At 41.3% G+C, this 17,432-nt stretch overlaps 1 protein-coding gene across 1 annotated transcript in view; it reads left to right on the top strand.

Moving 5' to 3' along the window:
* Nucleotides 1-17,432, top strand: part of ormdl3 (ORMDL sphingolipid biosynthesis regulator 3) — a 24,868-nt gene extending 7,436 nt beyond the window's left edge. Inside the window, exons 3-5 of the mRNA XM_087844871.1 lie at nt 9,393-9,597; nt 10,215-10,366; nt 13,390-17,432. Of these exons, the coding sequence (XP_087700997.1) occupies nt 9,393-9,597; nt 10,215-10,366; nt 13,390-13,525 (493 nt within the window). The 3' untranslated portion in view covers nt 13,526-17,432. The remainder of the gene's footprint in view (nt 1-9,392; nt 9,598-10,214; nt 10,367-13,389) is intronic.

The raw sequence follows: 17,432 nt of genomic DNA, 5'->3' as shown, positions 1-17,432 counted from the left end.
GAGGTTTGGAGATGTCAGCTGGCAAGCCAATCACAGAAGATGGCCTTAGGTTACGAAAAAAAAAATTATTATTCGTTCCCATCTGTCAATCACACGCCACCCCCTGGTAATGTGAAAAAGAAAGGAAAGAGTGAAAAGAGAGAGGGAGGGAGGGAAACGAGAGAAGGAGGGATAGGGAGGGACAGATGAAAAAGGTAGAGTTGAGTTGTTGCTCAACTTGCTTAATCCCGGGATCATCGGGAAAAAAAGGATCCCCCAAAGTGGTGTTGGAGGTAGGCGATGTAGCCCGGCTGCCCAGGAGGAGCCTCGCACACGCTGACATACATGTTGACACGTTGATTTTTTCAGGGGGGGTTGCGCTCTGACTAATCGATCCGGATACATGTGCGTACAGTGCGCACACACACACATGTCAACACACGCACGGGCACATATACAGTGAATTTTCTAAATTGTTGCCCGCCCTCCCCAACAGGGGAGGACATAAAAGGCAACACAATAAAGCCATAAACTGTGGCGGTAGCTGGGCCAGGCATGCAGGGGTTATATGCTTCAGCGGCCCAAAGGCGACACATTTTACATCAATACCATTGTCATTCTGATGGGCTGTGGGGCAAGCAGCCGTGGGACGGGGAGGAGGAGGGGGGAGTGGAGAGAGGGAGATAGGGGAGTGAAGGAGGAGGGTGGGATGCTTGTGATGGACTTAGCCTGAAGTAACCACGCATTTGATTCGCATACAAGGAAACTGATCAGCACCAATGCAAACAAGATAACCCAGCGGAGATCAAACAAACCCAGTTGTAGTGATGATAATCTAGTTAAAAGTTTCGTCTGAAGGCATTGTCAGGTGGCTATCACGGGAGGAATTACCATCAAAGGTGCGAGCACTTCAGAAGCGACTTATCCCTGTAAACATCTTACTTAACATCATGTTTTTTTAAGAATCCCCTTTTTCTTTAAAATCAGGATTATTTTACTTCTAACTAAAGCGCAGGAAACATCTTTTTACATTCTTGCCATGTGAATATTCAAACAGACAATTTCAGACCCGAGGAATTCTTGAATCAACATAATAGGAATGTGAGTGAACACTTATTAAAAATTAATATACAAGCCTGGATAGATTACCTGATGGGTTTCACAACAGATTGAGAATGCGGCGCCATATGGGAGCCAGCATTTCCTGGAAATCCTGTTTTCAAGTCAGAAAGTTCATCAACTGTCAGAATGACCTGTTTTATTGAGAATTTTGAGAATTCCCGATATTAATTACACAACTATGCACTGCGTTAATGCTTCTAATTATACCATAATCATGTACAGTAGACTTGTAGTTCATACTAGCTGTTACACAGTGCTCATCATAAACTAAATGAAATTGGCCTCTTTGAATCAATATGTACATAAAACAGCTGATAATTCTAATGTTCAGAAGAAACTTTACAGCACCACTAAAACTTTACAGAAATCAATATAGGTTCATTCACAATGTCAGTACGGCTTAAAAAGAAAAACGCATAAAAAACAATAATAAAAATGTTTAAACAAACACAACCTCAATACTGTCAGAGCAACATCAGACCTGCTGAGATGGCCAAAAGTAGATAGGTTAGGCTGTTACAAACACACACAAGAACGCAAGTCACAACATCCTGACTGAAATATCTAATAAAAAAACGATCCTCCAATATAAAACTGAAACACTGTAATCCAACGTTTTAACCAAGGCATGAAAAGGTAACTTTTTTTTTTCCCTTTAACTATCAGCGTAAATACTGTTACATTTAAATAAATGCAATGTGTTTGCACCGCACTTCTATATGTCTCGGATGGCTGTGGCTTGGGGGTGATGGCTTTCCTGGAGACCTCTAGGGCATGAGTGGGGTGGTGAGGTTGCTCAGCAGGGGCTGGGAGCGTGCACTCTGCATCGAGAAGGCTCAGTGCCCGCCGCATGAAGAGAGAGCCCAGTGACCAAAGTCTGGAGGTCAGCGGTGGAGTGCCCCCTTCACCCGCCCCTTCTGTGTTTTAGTCTTCCTTAACAATGAAGATGGGGAAACAACAGTGACTGAGCAGCACTCAACCTACCGCCCTGTTCGAGAGGGGCGTCGGGGTTCTGTGGGGGGTAAATATGACAATAACTGATAGATTGCCTGGTGAAAGTTGTATGAGGCCTGCTCTCCAGTTGGTTGTGGTGGGGAGTCTTCTGTGCGATCCCAATAAAGATGACTTTTCAATGCCTCAACTCAAGATGCGGTATGTCATAGCGGTGCTGACATCGAGGCAGGTCTGTTTTCGATTATGAACAATGTCATGTGTTACGGCATCGTCAGAAATGTGCCGAGCTCAGCGCTGCGATTTGGATGACAGTTGCTGTGCCGGAGCGATAGACGGTGCGCAGGGCCAGGGATGGATTATGGGAATGTGACAGCGGTCTAATTTATGAGTGCAGGCAAAGGAATCAGTCTGCGGTTTGCATCTGAACAACATTGAAACCACGTTTCCCAGGTTGAGGCCACAAGTGCAGCGCAAACTGCCCAGAAAGGCAACGCGATTACAGGCAAAAACATTGGAGACTCAACAACAATTGCGGTGGCATTTTGAGCGGTGGTGTTGTGGAAAGATTTCTGCAAAGGAAGACCTCGGTGTGCCTGTCCACATCAGGAGGGGGGAGACACACAGAGGTCCCCTACCGGGCTGGTTTCTACGGTGACCTGAGAAAGGCCGTAACCAGGTCCGGCTCTTTCTCAGGCCTAATCAGCGTATTACCACAAAGAAGGACATGTGTTCAGCCCCTCCACCCCCACTTCTTTGGCCTCCCTACTCAATCCGACCGGCATGGCTGGACACAGGCAGCCAATAAAACTAGGATTAGGAGGGTAACTACACACACTGGGCTGTAGCGAAAAAGTTTCTGAACACGCCCAATCCCGCCCTGCTCCCTTCACAAATTTCTTTTCTTCTCTGCATCTCATTGCTTCCATCTTTCACTTTATTTTACTTGCTGCCATGTTTGTATCCTTCCTTTCAGAGCCCTCGCCCTGTAAGCTCTTCACACAATGGGGTGTCCAGAAATTACTCATTTTGTTGGAGTAGTTCAGCAAATTCCCAATGCCTCTTGCCCACCTCCCTCTTTGCACTCTGGATCCCGTGCTTTATGCTGTTATGATAATGAAATAAGCTCCATCACAATGACAAAGCTGCACATGTGTTTGGCTGTGTACGTGGAAGAGAGAATTTATGTGAATTAGCGCTCCTTTGCATAATTTCGCGTGGGTTCACACTGACCTGTAATGCGTGCGAGATTGAAACCTTCCACTTTAATTTAATGTCCAGGAAACAGATTCTCGTTGGCCTCCATCTGCGAAGTGAGGGCCCGATTAATTAATACCTCATGATGATGACCTCAATAAGAGCTCAATGTGCAATATGTTCTGTCTGCACAGGAAGTAAACTGTGTGTACTGTCTTGATGTGTCTGTCTTTTGGCAGCCTTGTGCCACTCGGTGGCGGAGCGATTGCCTCGTCTAACAGACCTTGCTAATGCTTCCTGGAAATGGAACAGTGTTAAAGATAATATCAGGGCCATTGTGAGGACTTTTTAAGTCGGGGGCAATGAGAACCATACTCTTAAATAAATCTTTTTCATTAGAGCAGCAAACACTTATCCCTTGGCTGTGTGAAGGGCACTATTGGTGTGTTTGAGCTGCTCAGCAAGGTCCCACAGGGAAGAGCCTAAACCCTCAGCGGTCTTCAGCCGGACACTGAGGCGGCCTAATTAAAGGGCACTTAAGCCCCACAATGTGTGGCGGTGCAGGTTGGAGTTGGTGGGGGTCCCCGGCGAGAGGGACAGAATTCATGGCACTCGTAGACAAGGGTGTCCAGGACAGAGGGACAGAAGAGGGCTATGTGCCAGAGACTTTGTTCACACAAGATGAAGAGTCAACAGCCTCCCCATCCCTCACCCCTCTTTAGCCATCCCCCCTAATAACCACCTTCTTCAGAGAAGCTGCAAACACAATGCTGTCCCACTCCCCTCCTCTTGCTCTCAATCACTGCTGGGACAATGAGGGGAACTCCCCCCCCCAGCACCCTACCACCTTCACCATCCTTCTGCCTCTCCCCGACCCCCAAACAGACACTTCTTTTATTGAAATTCTTTGGTGTTCTAATCCTCCGCTTCCTCCAGGGGCAATAATGGACTCCCTGCGTCAGCCTTTTCCAGCGAGGCTATCATCCAAGCCTGCCTGGGTCACAAGTCCACCCCTCCTACTGGAGAAAATTACCCCGGCAGTGTCATTCCTGTCACAAGCAGCCCATCCGCAGGCCATAAAACCCGAACGCCACTGACCTTAAGAACATATCCGTGTTTGTGGGTAGATATTTCTGTATTTTCAGGTAACGTCGCTAAAGCATTGCTCCGATGCGCTAATTAAAGGTGCGACACTGATTTGCCAAAATCCTTTCTCTGCAGTACTTCCAGATTTTTATAATTCTTTTATTTATTGTGGCTGCAATTCATTGAGATTCTGAACTCACGAGTTGGTAGATGTCTAGAAAGTGCTGGAAATACAAGATACTGGATGAACTAAAATGTAAACCCACAAATTTTCTCGAAGAAGTGATGAGTACAGATTATACTTTATATGTTGTGTAAAGCTCATACGTGCATTGCCTAGCCTTATAGTCTTGTTAACTTAATTTACTAAAGTGGAAACTTGGTCCTATGACATGAGTGCATTTAGACAGGCACTGAGTTCATTATATATAACAACTTCATTTTAAACACCTAAGAAGAGGCTCATTACCTCCTAAGTTTCTTTGCTGCTTAGAATGACAGAAAAAAGCAGGACTTAATTATGATAATTAATAATTATACCTCATATTGTATCACTACGCCTCCACAGTTGTGTCTTTAAGAGTAGAAGCATCACAGTCCAGACTCCAGGATGGCAGCAACCAGTTCAAAGTGTGTTGATGGTGACATCTGCTGGTCTTCTACAATCAGACGCTGCTGTTTATCTGCATATTGCAGTCTGATGAGTGAAATATACAGGTGCAAAAAAATGACTTTTTCAAATGTTGTAGAAGCAGAATTCAAACTGTGAAAGTTAAACTTGGGAGTCTTTTTTTTAAACGGCCCAAACTGACTGTGTATTCTTTGACTCATTTAGCTAAAACTGTGATATTATAACATTATCTGGTGCAATATACTAAATAATGCTTTGAGTTTGATTTTTTGCCACATCACAGAATACATAACTGCTTACAAATTTTCATTCCTGATTTTATGACTAATGGAAGCTACACTAGTTTATTTTGAAAAGGTTATGATTTTTTTCAAATTACACAGCAATATTTGGATTTGAAACAATGTAGAAAAAACAAAGAAGATTTTCCTACATTGTAACAGATTTTTTTTAAGGCAGACAGCAACAAATATATATGGTGAAGTTCCTGGGTACACATTTTTTTTCCCTGTCCCATTTTTTTTGGGAATGTTCTTCCCAGAATACACGCATGGAGCTACAGTAATGTCTGTAAAACTATGGATGATAATTGGATACAGATTTATGCCTCGAAAAAAAACAATTCCTGGCTAAAACCATGCAAAGAATTTACACTTGACCCGCATCTTAAGGGAGACATGGAAATATGAAATACATCTCATCATTAAAAGCTCTTGTTACTGGCATGCATCCTATTAATGGAATCGCATTACATCTGAAAGACTTAGCTAAATGAGCCGTAGGCAAAACCCTAAGAGTAGAGAAGTGGAGTTTACAGAGGAATATGTCTAAACATCTGTTAGATTTATAGCTGTGGAGAAATGAATGCAACCGCACGACACCGAAGCTTTGATCTATCATCATCAGTGGTAACCAAAGTTGTAAGACAACTATTAAATGGTGCTCTGGACTAAACCAAAAGCTAATGATTTAAAATGGCATTTTAACATAGAACAAAACCCATTTTTCTTAATTATATTTTGTTATTTAGGTTTACCCACACCATCATTTGCACACTCATGGTGAAATCACTGAAATACTCATCTCTTGGTGTCATACGTGCCCACATGAGTACTTTCATTATCTCCCTCCTCCTTTAGTATTTTATCAGTGTCATGTACTTGGTCATTGTTCCATTGCCAGAGATGATCTCACAGCACTGACATCCATAGTTCTCATTTGAGCAGAGCTCTAGGTTTACATATCTGACACAACTATAACTCCCAAGGCTATGAGCACACGAGACAGTCCACTGTCAGATGGCTAAACCCGTTTGATGCCGCTCATCACAGGGGTACCCTTAGATACAGTAGGTGTCACATAACATTTCATGCAAGCAGAGGACTGATGACGCCCTTGGCTTCAGGCTACTGTGGGCCAAAGTTAGTATATGGGTTTATCTTAGGATCTAGAACATGACACTGTTGATCTTTTGATTTTGAAACCACAGTATGATCCACGTTAGACATTTACTGTTGCCTCTAGCAAGGTCTCCTCTCATCTTGGCTACATGAAGAATCGAGAGCTTTCTTTTATGTGTGTGTATAAAGATTTTGCTGCCCACCGTTTTGGAATTTATACCAGCTGTGAGAGCGTGGCTGAGACTGTTTTTGACTCTTTGTGTGTTACTGTGGCAAAATGCTAGCCTGTTGAAACCTAATGTAGTGTCTGTGGAGACTCACTGTCATTGGGATTTTATCAGAATATTCACTTTAATTCAGTTTTATTTATCTCGCACCAAATCATACCAACATTTACCTCAAGATTCTTTATATTGTAAGGTAAAGACCCTACAATAATACAGAAAAAACAGCGAAAACCCCAATATTAAGATGACCTGCTTTGGGGAAATGGGAGCAGCCATTTATTGTGACCAGCTGGGGGTGATGGGGAGGAAGACAGGACAAAGAAATGCTGTGGAAGAGAGCCAGAGATGAAATGTAACTAATAAGCAGCAGAGGATGAATGTATGGATTCATTGGTAACTTGTGATGTACAAATATATTTCAAGAATTGTCTAAAGACCAATTTCTGTAGCAACTGGAGTCCATTGCAGGATGATCTCTAGATTATTTTGTGTTTTAATCTCTCTGTTCCATCATATATTTATAAAATGTTTGTTTTTCTAAAAAACAAAAACAGCCCTTCAACAGCTTCTCCAAGTTAGGGCTGTGGGCAGCTAGAGCCTTACTCTGCTGACATGGGGGGAAAGTATGGTGACCAGGTGTCCCTGCAATATTTTTTGTCCTTTGTCACAACATCCTGTAACTGTGACAATGTGTAACATTTTGATTTAGTCTAGTTTTCAAAGGCACTGCTATCCAGTGGTTATGAACAAAGACCATCATCATGAATCATGTGCATGTTATTGTCACACTCTCTTGCTGCCTTGGTTACAGTATGCCAAACAGGGGAAAACAAACAGGGGAAGTCACCAAGTCTAAAGCTTTGCAGATTTCAGTGGAATTTGATGGAAAATACCTTAAAGACAAGCAAATGCAGCAACAATAAAGACTATGAAGCTACTTATAACAGGATGACACTGGTGGAATTTTTTTGCCTTTGTTATTGTAATTTTGATATTTCACATGGTGGTGAATAGCGACATGAAGTGAAACAGTGCATGTCAGTCTCGCAAAGCTCCTGGGGCTAAAAACAAGAAGTGAAATGCAAATCTCAGTAGCTAGCTGGCTCCTTTCAGCTTATTCACAAGGGGATGCCACTGCACGACACATCAAATATGGTGCCAGATTGACAGATTTTTACTGCAGATGACCTTCCGCCTTAACCCCTAGGGGATTTTTATCTTGTCACTGGCTCAAACTAGGCATACTTCCTTGTTAGGGGAATGTGGAAACAACTAAATTATGGAGCCAATGGCCAATCTAAGGTTGTGTTGCAACTGAAAGCCAATGATTATTACCAGACAGAACATTAACTTTTTACATTTATTGATAGAAGGTGTGTTAGAAGATGATGAAACAAACATTTTATGTTTATTGAATTTGCCTAAATTTACTCAGGGAACTGGGAAAATAGCATTTGACTAAAATGCCATATTATTTGTCCCTAATGTGCTAAATTCTAGGTCAATTCAGCACGAACGTCAATATCTGGGCACCTTAAAGGTGCTGCTATAAATGGATTTAGTATTATATACTTAACTGTAAGGCAATTATTTTATTAATAATACAATAATAAAATTATTTTACATATATTTTTTAGTTTTTTGTGATCAGAACCACAACGTTTTTATTTATTTATTTAGATAATTATTTTTGTTTGTTTAAAAATAAAAATAGAAGCAATTTAATCGTATAAACTATATCTCCTCGTTTTAAAAATCAGGATTCTTATTATTAAACGTAGCTTATAAGTGTCAATCACTTTTCCCTGAGCTCCTCCTCTGCCCTGACGTCAGGGAGACGTAGCTACGTGTTTTCAGCGCACTCCGCTGTGATTGGCCAGATTAGCTCACGTGACTCGAACATGACGTATCACAGAAAATTGCGAGGAGCAAAAAAACTCCGCCGAAACGTGTGCCGAGAGAGAGCGACGATGACGTAACACCGTGGACCGTGCTGTGTTGTCACCAGCTGTTGGCTAAAAGAAGACGAAAGAAAAGTGGACGCGTCTCGATGGATTGCGTGTTCACGAGTGGACCGTAGGGCTCAGAGCCACGTTCGGAACTGAAGGAGGGGAACCGGGCGACTAATGGAAGCCCCGCAGACTCATCAGCCGCGCAGGGATAGTATTAGTTACATAACTGAAGCCATCGATAACGGAAAAACTGTGATAACGGAGTAGTGCCCGTAAAGGTCGGAGTTGAAGCCATTTTTCTCTGCAGTAAGCACAATGATTTCATTAATTAACCCAACGCATTTGAACTTTTCTTGTTTTTTGCTGTGTTTGCTTCCATGCTTCACTTCAAGATCTTTTTAAGGATCAATTGTCTCCAGTGATGTTTCCAGACAACTTGCAAAAGAGCATGCTGGAATGATCAGCGCTTGCGACATTGTTTACTCTAGTCAATCAGTTGCTACTGAACCAGCAGACACCAGCTTTATTCACGCACAAGGCTACTTCTTAAAATCTCATTTGATCATATTTTAATGTTTTCTCCATTTATACCACGGCAAAGGCATCTGATTGGCTTGCAGATGTCAGGTTAAAGCCATCATATAACCTACTGTTGCTTTATTGCAATACATAATACATAAAGTAATTATTTTCCTTTATGCAGCTTCATTTAAGGGCAACCAAGCTACATGATTCATTTTCCTTTAGTTGAGTTCACTACAGGTGTCTGTATAACCCTTTAAATATGACTGCTTACCATTAGAGGTTGTAGATGGTCAGAAGGTAACATCTTTGGTTTTTGTTTCAGGAGACAGTTACACAGTCTTACCGCCGCCATCATGAACGTGGGAACAGCACACAGCGAGGTTAACCCCAACACCCGAGTGATGAACAGCCGGGGTATGTGGCTGTCTTACATCCTGGGCATCGGCCTCCTTCACATCATCCTGCTGAGCATCCCCTTTGCCAGTGTGCCCGTGGTCTGGACCCTCACCAACCTCATCCATAATCTGGTTAGTGGTGTAGTGGTGTCCCTCAAAGGACCAGCACTGCCACAGTTTGCCTTAACCTTTATTGACTAGGTCAAGTGAGGTCAAATCGAGTCGAGGGCACGTGCAGCACAGTGAAGAGGTTTAGGATGTGGTGAATGGGAGTAAGTTGAGAGCTGAGTCAGAGACACAGCTGCTTGCTGCTTCACTGCTCTTAGACATGCCTTTGGTTAATGAGGTGATTCTTTAACAAGCTTCTTGTTTTTTATTGTTGTTGTTTATTCATAGTTCCTTTTTTTTCTTTTCAACTCGGACAGGCCCACATTTCTTGAGAAGAGTGCAGTATTAACCACACCGTGATCCTGTTACACAAGTGAATTTGCTAGTTGAGGCATGGGCTGTTTCATCATGCAGCTTAAAAGTGTTCCTAATATTGAGAACACATCCGACTTTTACTTACGAGCTTTACAGTAGATTTAGATTTATTTTAAAAGAAGAAGAAGAGGAAGACCTTAACTTAGTAAGTTAACTTCCTGGAAGATTTTGTACTGAACGAAGTTTACTCTTGTATTCACATATCAATAATCCACTAGTGTGGCAATCATGTGGCAACAGTGTTCTGTTTTTCCCCTTCTCTGTAGTGCATGTACCTGCTTCTTCATACAGTCAAAGGGACACCTTTCGAGACCCCTGATCAAGGCAAAGCTCGCCTCCTTACACACTGGGAGCAGATGGACTACGGTGTGCAGTTTACGGCTTCACGGAAGTTCCTCACCATCACACCTATTGTCCTGTAAGTTGCATTCCTCTGCTTTTCTGTTTAATGCGGCTTTTTGAGGACCCCAAAAAACCATAGAGGACAATATAATGGGACAATACCTCTGACAAGGACACGTCTCACTACCTTGTCATCCATCAGCACTTTTGTGTGTGACAGGCCTAAAGCAAAAGCAGCTCTCTTTGAATGAACTTGTGTGTTTGTGGCTTAATCAGAATGCCAGTACCTTTTATTCAGAGTGAACTTGCACACACTTACACCTCAGTGGAAAAATGTATGCTGCATTATAAAATTCAGCGCTTATTTTCCTTTGGTGTGAGTGTGGATTGATTAGCATGCACGCTGCTCCCTTATTAGCCAAGCCTGCAAATTGAGAAGGGGCACAGTGTTTGCAGAAGTGCCGCTTGCTGCTTTCTTGGCCTTTTTCTGTCCTTATTAACCACCACAGTTCAGTTTACAGGAAGCACTCTGCTTCCCCAGGGTTTATTTGCCAGCTCAGCACGAACATTGTAGCGATAGCGCTTTTGCAGGTGTGGACTTTGTTTTTGCACTCATTTAAAGGGGCTCTTTGTCATTTTGTTTTGCAACCACTGCCAGCAGGAAGAAGTGAGCGGTCAGTCTTTAGACTCCAGATGTAAAGGCCACACATCTGCTGAACTCCTCTGGGAGTGTTTTTGTACATGTCCTTACTTGTTCCGCTGAGAGCAGGAGATGCAATTCATCATTCTCACTTAACAAAAATCCCTTACCGCCACACCTAAAAGTGCGACTCATATTAAATCAGCATAGTTTTATTTATTCCAGCATCTCACCAGGATTAACACAACTCTGCAAACATACAGCCAGCACACAAGCCGAGTTTATATACGTGTATGTGGTTCTTTTGTTTTTTTCACGGGGCCACAATAAAAATGATAAATAATCAATAAAACAAGTGTAGGACCACATGATGAAGAACTGTGAAATCAGATGCACACATTGCTGAATTCTGGTAAACTCTATAAGCAGCCGTTAGCATTTGTTTTTCTCATATTTTACTTTGGTTTCCTCTGAGGTTACAATAAAAAACTAGCTTACATCTTCCTCATATGCCCGACTGCTCTCATGAAAGATGTTGAATTATCTTTTAAATAGAGACTCTAGACTTTACAATCATTAGAATCTTAATATGTATTATGTATTATGTCTCCAACCTCAAACTTTTATACCTTTATTGTGCAGACCCACTACTTTTACTTTTTATGATGTCGCAGGCCGGGTTGAATTGTGGCCGAAGGTTCTATCCGGTTGTTAAGTGATGACGTGACGAATCCTACTTCCGGGCCTAAAGTAGTCTGCGTTTAATATGGCTTTTGTGTTGTTAACATGCTTAATGTTATGTATTTTCTTCTATTTAATCTCAAAAAGCTCCTAAAACAGTCAGTGATCACTGTTGACCTCCCTCGGCTTTTATTACCGCTAATCATTTATTTAAGCTCAGTTTTTAAAACCTTAGGATGTATCTACAGCCCAGCCCATGCAGCAGTATATGAATGACTAACCTCGTATTGTGGATGGATTATCTCCGTTGTTCTCCTGGCTGAAGTTTGGTCCTTTTACAGCATCCTGCCATGCGATTACATTTGTTCCTGACCACCGAGAACACTCGCGTTAACTTTTATCGAGTGGAAAAAAAGTTAGCTTGTTTATATTATGCTAACATAGCTGTGTCACTAGCGGTCACATAGCACATCATTATATACCAGCTAGCCAAACTTCAGTAACCCTACAAACGTCACTGCTGTTTAGTTTTCTGTCTTCATTTATGTTGGAAGTGACAACAGAGCTGTACGTTTTAATTTGTTTCCAAAACCCCGCAGTCAGGACATGCTATATTGTATTTAGATAGAAGCTAGCGAGCTAATGTCCTGCTAACTTCTAACTCCGTTAAATGTCATAAATTCCGTTTTCATGGATGCCTGGATGTTAAACTCAATTGTTACACCTGGTAGAGCAGAACGCTGATCATTTTATTAAAGATGAAAGACTTTAGACAGTTTTTCAACTCTCAGTAATGCCATAGTGATCGTTTGATATATGGACCTGCAGCGGAGTTTAGGCCCAGACACGGCTAGTGACGTCAGACTTAAAGACCGGATTATACAAATAATTTTTCAGATTGTTGCAAATTGAAAAATTTCTGTGATAAACGGAAGATTTATAGATATGTTGATTAGGTGTCATCACTGAATGTGATAGAATAGGTAATAGAATATTTACTATTTATGAACAAATATATTGTGTTATACATGAAATCTAGCCTTAGATCTTTAGACCATTCTAACCACCCCAAATGCAAATGAAAAAAATGTTTATTGATAACGAGACAGAGAGCTTGACCAGAGACTGCAGTGTGTGGAAGGCCTCTTGAGGCCTCTTGAGGATGGGCAGTGGCTCCTGAGCCAGTTAAGTCCCCTGAAACCTCTGAGAGAGGATGACAGACAGAGGAAGAGGGGAGGGAGAGCAAGTGGGTATCTGTAGATAAGCCTCAAAAGGGAACGTTTATGTGGTCCTGCTCCCGAACTTCAGATAAATCATCTCATATTCATAAACCACTTTTATCTACTTCTCATCCTCGTCAAAATTGGAATCATCAGTTAGCCTAACATGGGATTAAATTAGATGGACTTAGATTAGACTTTTTAGCTTGTTGGTGCTTGGAAGCCTAGTGTAGATTTAGGCTTACAGATTCTCATATCAACTCATTTGCTCATTACCAGTGTTGTAATTCTGTTGTTTGGCACGTTAAAATGGTCTCACAGAACAACTGCTGGCACAGCTTTTGTGAGTTAGGAAACATCTGGGTGTGATTGGCAGAATAAAACTAAGTGAAATGTTTTTTTTATACATAAAGTGACATTTTATAAAGACATTGTGGTTTTCTTCAGGCTTTTAACGGACTGCCTTGCTTTCACACCAGCAGAGAGAAATCTAGACATAAGCTTTATGCCCTTTGCTCATTGTAATCTTCTCCTTTTTTGTGCCTATTCTTGATTCAGGTATATATTAACCAGCTTCTACACCAAATACGATCGGGCCCATTTTGTTGTCAACACTGTCTCCTTGCTCACGGTACTCATTCCCAAGCTGCCCCAGCTGCACGGTGTGAGGATCTTTGGGATTAATAAGTACTGACACGGCAGAAGAGGACACCTCCTTCCTGCGTCCCTGTGGACTGCTGAGAGCACACAGAGTATCAAGCTTCTGATTTGGCTGCAGAACCATTGGGATCTGTGGTCGTTTGGCGCCTCACTCTGCAGAGCAGCACTCTAAATAAAGCCTATTGAGCATACTGCCATGGTACCAAACCCCAGGACGGAGAGACAAAACACTAGAGAGCACAAAAGGAAAGTGTTCGGTTGTGATTATTTGTGGAAAATCTTCTTTGAGCCTCGTGATTTTTCCAGAGACATTTTAAAAGGATTTCTCAAAGTATTGTGTACATTTCTGTAGACGTTCTCAAATGTGACACGTGCCGGGGGAACGGGACAATGTAGTTGTACAAATGTGGTGTGCCATTTTACACTACTGGCACACTGAGGCAGTAATCAAAGTTATTTTGTATGTAATGATACGCTGCTGTATTTATTCAGCTTCACTCTCGCGTGTAGCTTCGTCTTCCTTGAGGTTTCCGAGCTTGGAGGAGAGCAACAATAGTTTAATGAAATGGTAGGGAACCTGTGAAGTGCAGCGGAGGCGAGACACAAGAAACCACGAGATTTTATATTTAGCCCTCGCTGTTCTGCTCAGGGCCAAGATTGGGAAGTTAAGCAGCCTTTATTTTTATCTGACCATTTCCTTATTTGGACACCTCTTGTCCTGGTTTGTGCGCTGCAAACCTCCTGTGTGCAAAAGCACTCGACTGATCTGACTTATCCAAAGGTCCTGCAGTCTGGCTCTGGAGATGGGCAAAATATGTTCACACATGTTTGTTCCTGCTCTGTAAAAGTACTCAGGATCTGGTATGTTGAGCATGAGTCAGCTGTGTCTGCAGCTCAAACCAGTCAGCAGATTGCATACTGATTGCATCTATGTTTATTAGGTACGCTTTGTGCAGTCCGATGCACTGTAGCACTGATGCTTTCATTTACCTAAGAATTAAAAATCCTCCAGAATGATGAAAACAATGCAACAATAAAGCACTCAGGACAAAGATAGAAAAATAAACCCTTGCAAAGCGGGATTAATCACTTTGTCTGCCAGCTGTAGCTGCCATTTTTCTTTAATGCTTTCTTCATAAAGCATCCTGATCTGGATCTAGACCAGATATTTGGTATAAAAATGACTTTTCAAAGGTTTGAAAAATGAATTTAGCATCTTGCATTACATTGGGTGGAGTTGCAGGTGAGGATTGTTAGCAGGTTCCATAACATCAATTTTACTGACTTTTTTATGGCTGTACTTTATTCTCCAGTGTAAGATTTTGATTAGGTCGAAGTAAACTTGTTAATATGGGATAGAAATGTCCAAATCACCCTCTGGAATGTATTTCAAAATTCTCCTCAGAGAGCCGGTATTCGTTTACGTTTAAGCCTAGTTTTGATCCTGAATTCGGGGATTTATTTTTCTAGGTGGAAAAAATAGCCAAGCAGTAGTCAAACAGTGGCCTAGGGCTTACATTCAATATCACCTTAGGTAGTTTTTAATGGAGGATGCTTCTGGCTACTTGAAGTCTAGTTTTCACTCTTGATTTTTCTTTGTGTTGCTCTTCTGTAACTACCTGTCTCATGAACTGCTTTAGATGACACTTTTTTATCATGTTTTTAGCTTACTCCGTCTCCCGTTTGGTGCTGGGCAAGGAGGCTGCGATGAATTTGCTAGATTGTTTTCTGAAATTAGCTGGTGCTGGAAACGAGGCTAATGAGAACAGTTTGTGGACTGAAAGAAAAAGGATAGAAAAGGGAGACACTAAAGAAAATAGCTGCATAAGATTTTTAAAGTAGGTACGATCCAGATCTTTCAAGAATATCAAGTACTTCCTCGTCATCTGATTGAAATCTCCACTTCTATAAAGTCCGATGTGCTAAAAGAGGTCATTGCATTACAGTAAAAACGCTGGTTGCTGTTTTCGGAGAAATACAGTGAAAGTGCATCTTTTCAAATCCGACATGTTTCTTCGTTTTCATTGCGTTTGTCAGTGAAAGGCCAAAGTAGGCCTCATCGTAAACATTCAGGGTCTTTGAGTTACTGTGGGCTGTGTATCACGTGCACAACAGTGCTTTGATTCAGTTACACAAACAGTTGTCTCGGCCTGATTTGTCTTTAAGAAGACACAGTTCATATATGTTTGTCAAAATTATTGCCTGATCATCCCAGGTTTAATTTTTCCTGGAGCAAAAACCGCAGATGGCCAGAACTGGAAAATGAATACAGACTATGGTTTGAAGAATCATTTCATATTTGACCTCTGAAACTGATAAATGGTACTGATTAGTTGTGGACAGGCAGAGAGGGAATGAAACATGAGCTCAAACACGGATTTCGTTTAAAGGTGACTAAACTGTATAATAGTTCATCTTAATTCTCATTCGAGGTAAAATTATGTTTTACATTTCTTCTTTTGAACTCAATTTTACGATACCAGATGTTCAATCAGAGGGGAACGTCTATTCTGTGCTGGGATACGAGGATCCGTTCAAATCTGTTATGAATTGAAAAAATAAAAATGTATAGATTAATAGTTAAACCACTATTGTGCCCTTTAGCAGTAATAGAAGCAAGAGCAATTATAGATCTAATATTTAAAATGACTTAGAGTGGCAGCGGTAGTAAATGTAGCAGATTCATATTTTCTTTAGATTTGTGGTTCACGCTGTCACTGCAAAACATGAAAACATTCATTTTATTAAGTGTGTTAAATTGGAAAAAAGTAATAAATGAATCAAACATGGATCATAGAACCAAAGAGTTCACGTATGTGTACATAATAGTTGATGTGCCCGAGCCTTCATCATGTTTTCAGATGTATTCTTACTCTAAAGGGCTTCATTGTAAGACTTGCTACAGCACAAGATGACAATGCATTTACTTTTTTTTTTTTTTTTAATCAGACTGTTTGAGAACATCGGATAAACTGAATGTTGATTAAATGTGAAAAATTGCGCTTGTAGCTCCTGGTTTGATTTTCTTTTTTTAAAAAAAGTGTACTTGCTTTGTTTTTGAAGGACATTGCAAAGCCATTTTCTGTACGAGCGCTTGACTCTAAATACAATGTTTTTCAAGCATCATCTCAAAATCCTTCATTGTTGTTCTGCGTATTTGTGCCGCCGTGTCCTCGTTTTCTGGCGTTTAATTAAAATGCAGAAAATGTGTTGGATCTGTGAAGGAATTGGTGATACGAAGCATTGCGCTCATCATTTTTTGTGTGCTTTTCAGTGTGTACAACAGGCACAACATGGTGTGAGTCAGCCTCTCCTGTCTTGTTGTGGCTGTGTTTAACTTTTGTTTGCACATCCAGGACTCTCAAGAAGGTTGAGTGTTGACTCCAAACACAGATGTAAGCATCAGATGGATTACTGCTCATCAAAAAGAGAAAGGCTGTATTTAGGACACCTTTTCAGTGACTACAATGTACTGACATGCCTCCTCCATGACGTTTGCAGGAGTTTAGTTCAGACTTTTAGGTTGCTTAACATTATGACTAGTTAGTCCTTACAGTACAATAGAGTTTGCACAAAAGGAAGAATGAAAATTGTACTTAATAAAAGTAGGAAACACTTTCAGAATTGTGCATAGATGTGATATTTTGTGCTATATTCTGTACTTTGTCTTTGCAGGTACAAGGGTTTGCAGAAAATGCCTGAGAGTAGTAACTCTTGCAATGCACCTCCTGAATGCTATGCAGTAACAGCAGCTGTTATTTTTAGTGCAGTGCATCAGGTTATTCAATCTGAATGATTGTCCTAAACTCTGCAGCTTGAAACAGTACTTCTTTGTACTCTCTGTCAACTCTACCTGATAGTAAACCTATGCATCAAATCAAAAATTAAATCTATGGTCTTCATTTCCCCCGTTGCAAGCTGATACTGACGCTGTACAGTGC

The sequence above is a fragment of the Neolamprologus brichardi genome, chromosome 8, assembly GCF_056152115.1.
Source record: "Neolamprologus brichardi isolate AB-2024 chromosome 8, ASM5615211v1, whole genome shotgun sequence".
NCBI classification, from domain to species: Eukaryota; Metazoa; Chordata; class Actinopteri; order Cichliformes; family Cichlidae; genus Neolamprologus; species Neolamprologus brichardi.
The sequence above is the reverse complement of the archived record's forward strand: the minus strand, read 5'-3'. Positions and strand labels throughout refer to the sequence as shown.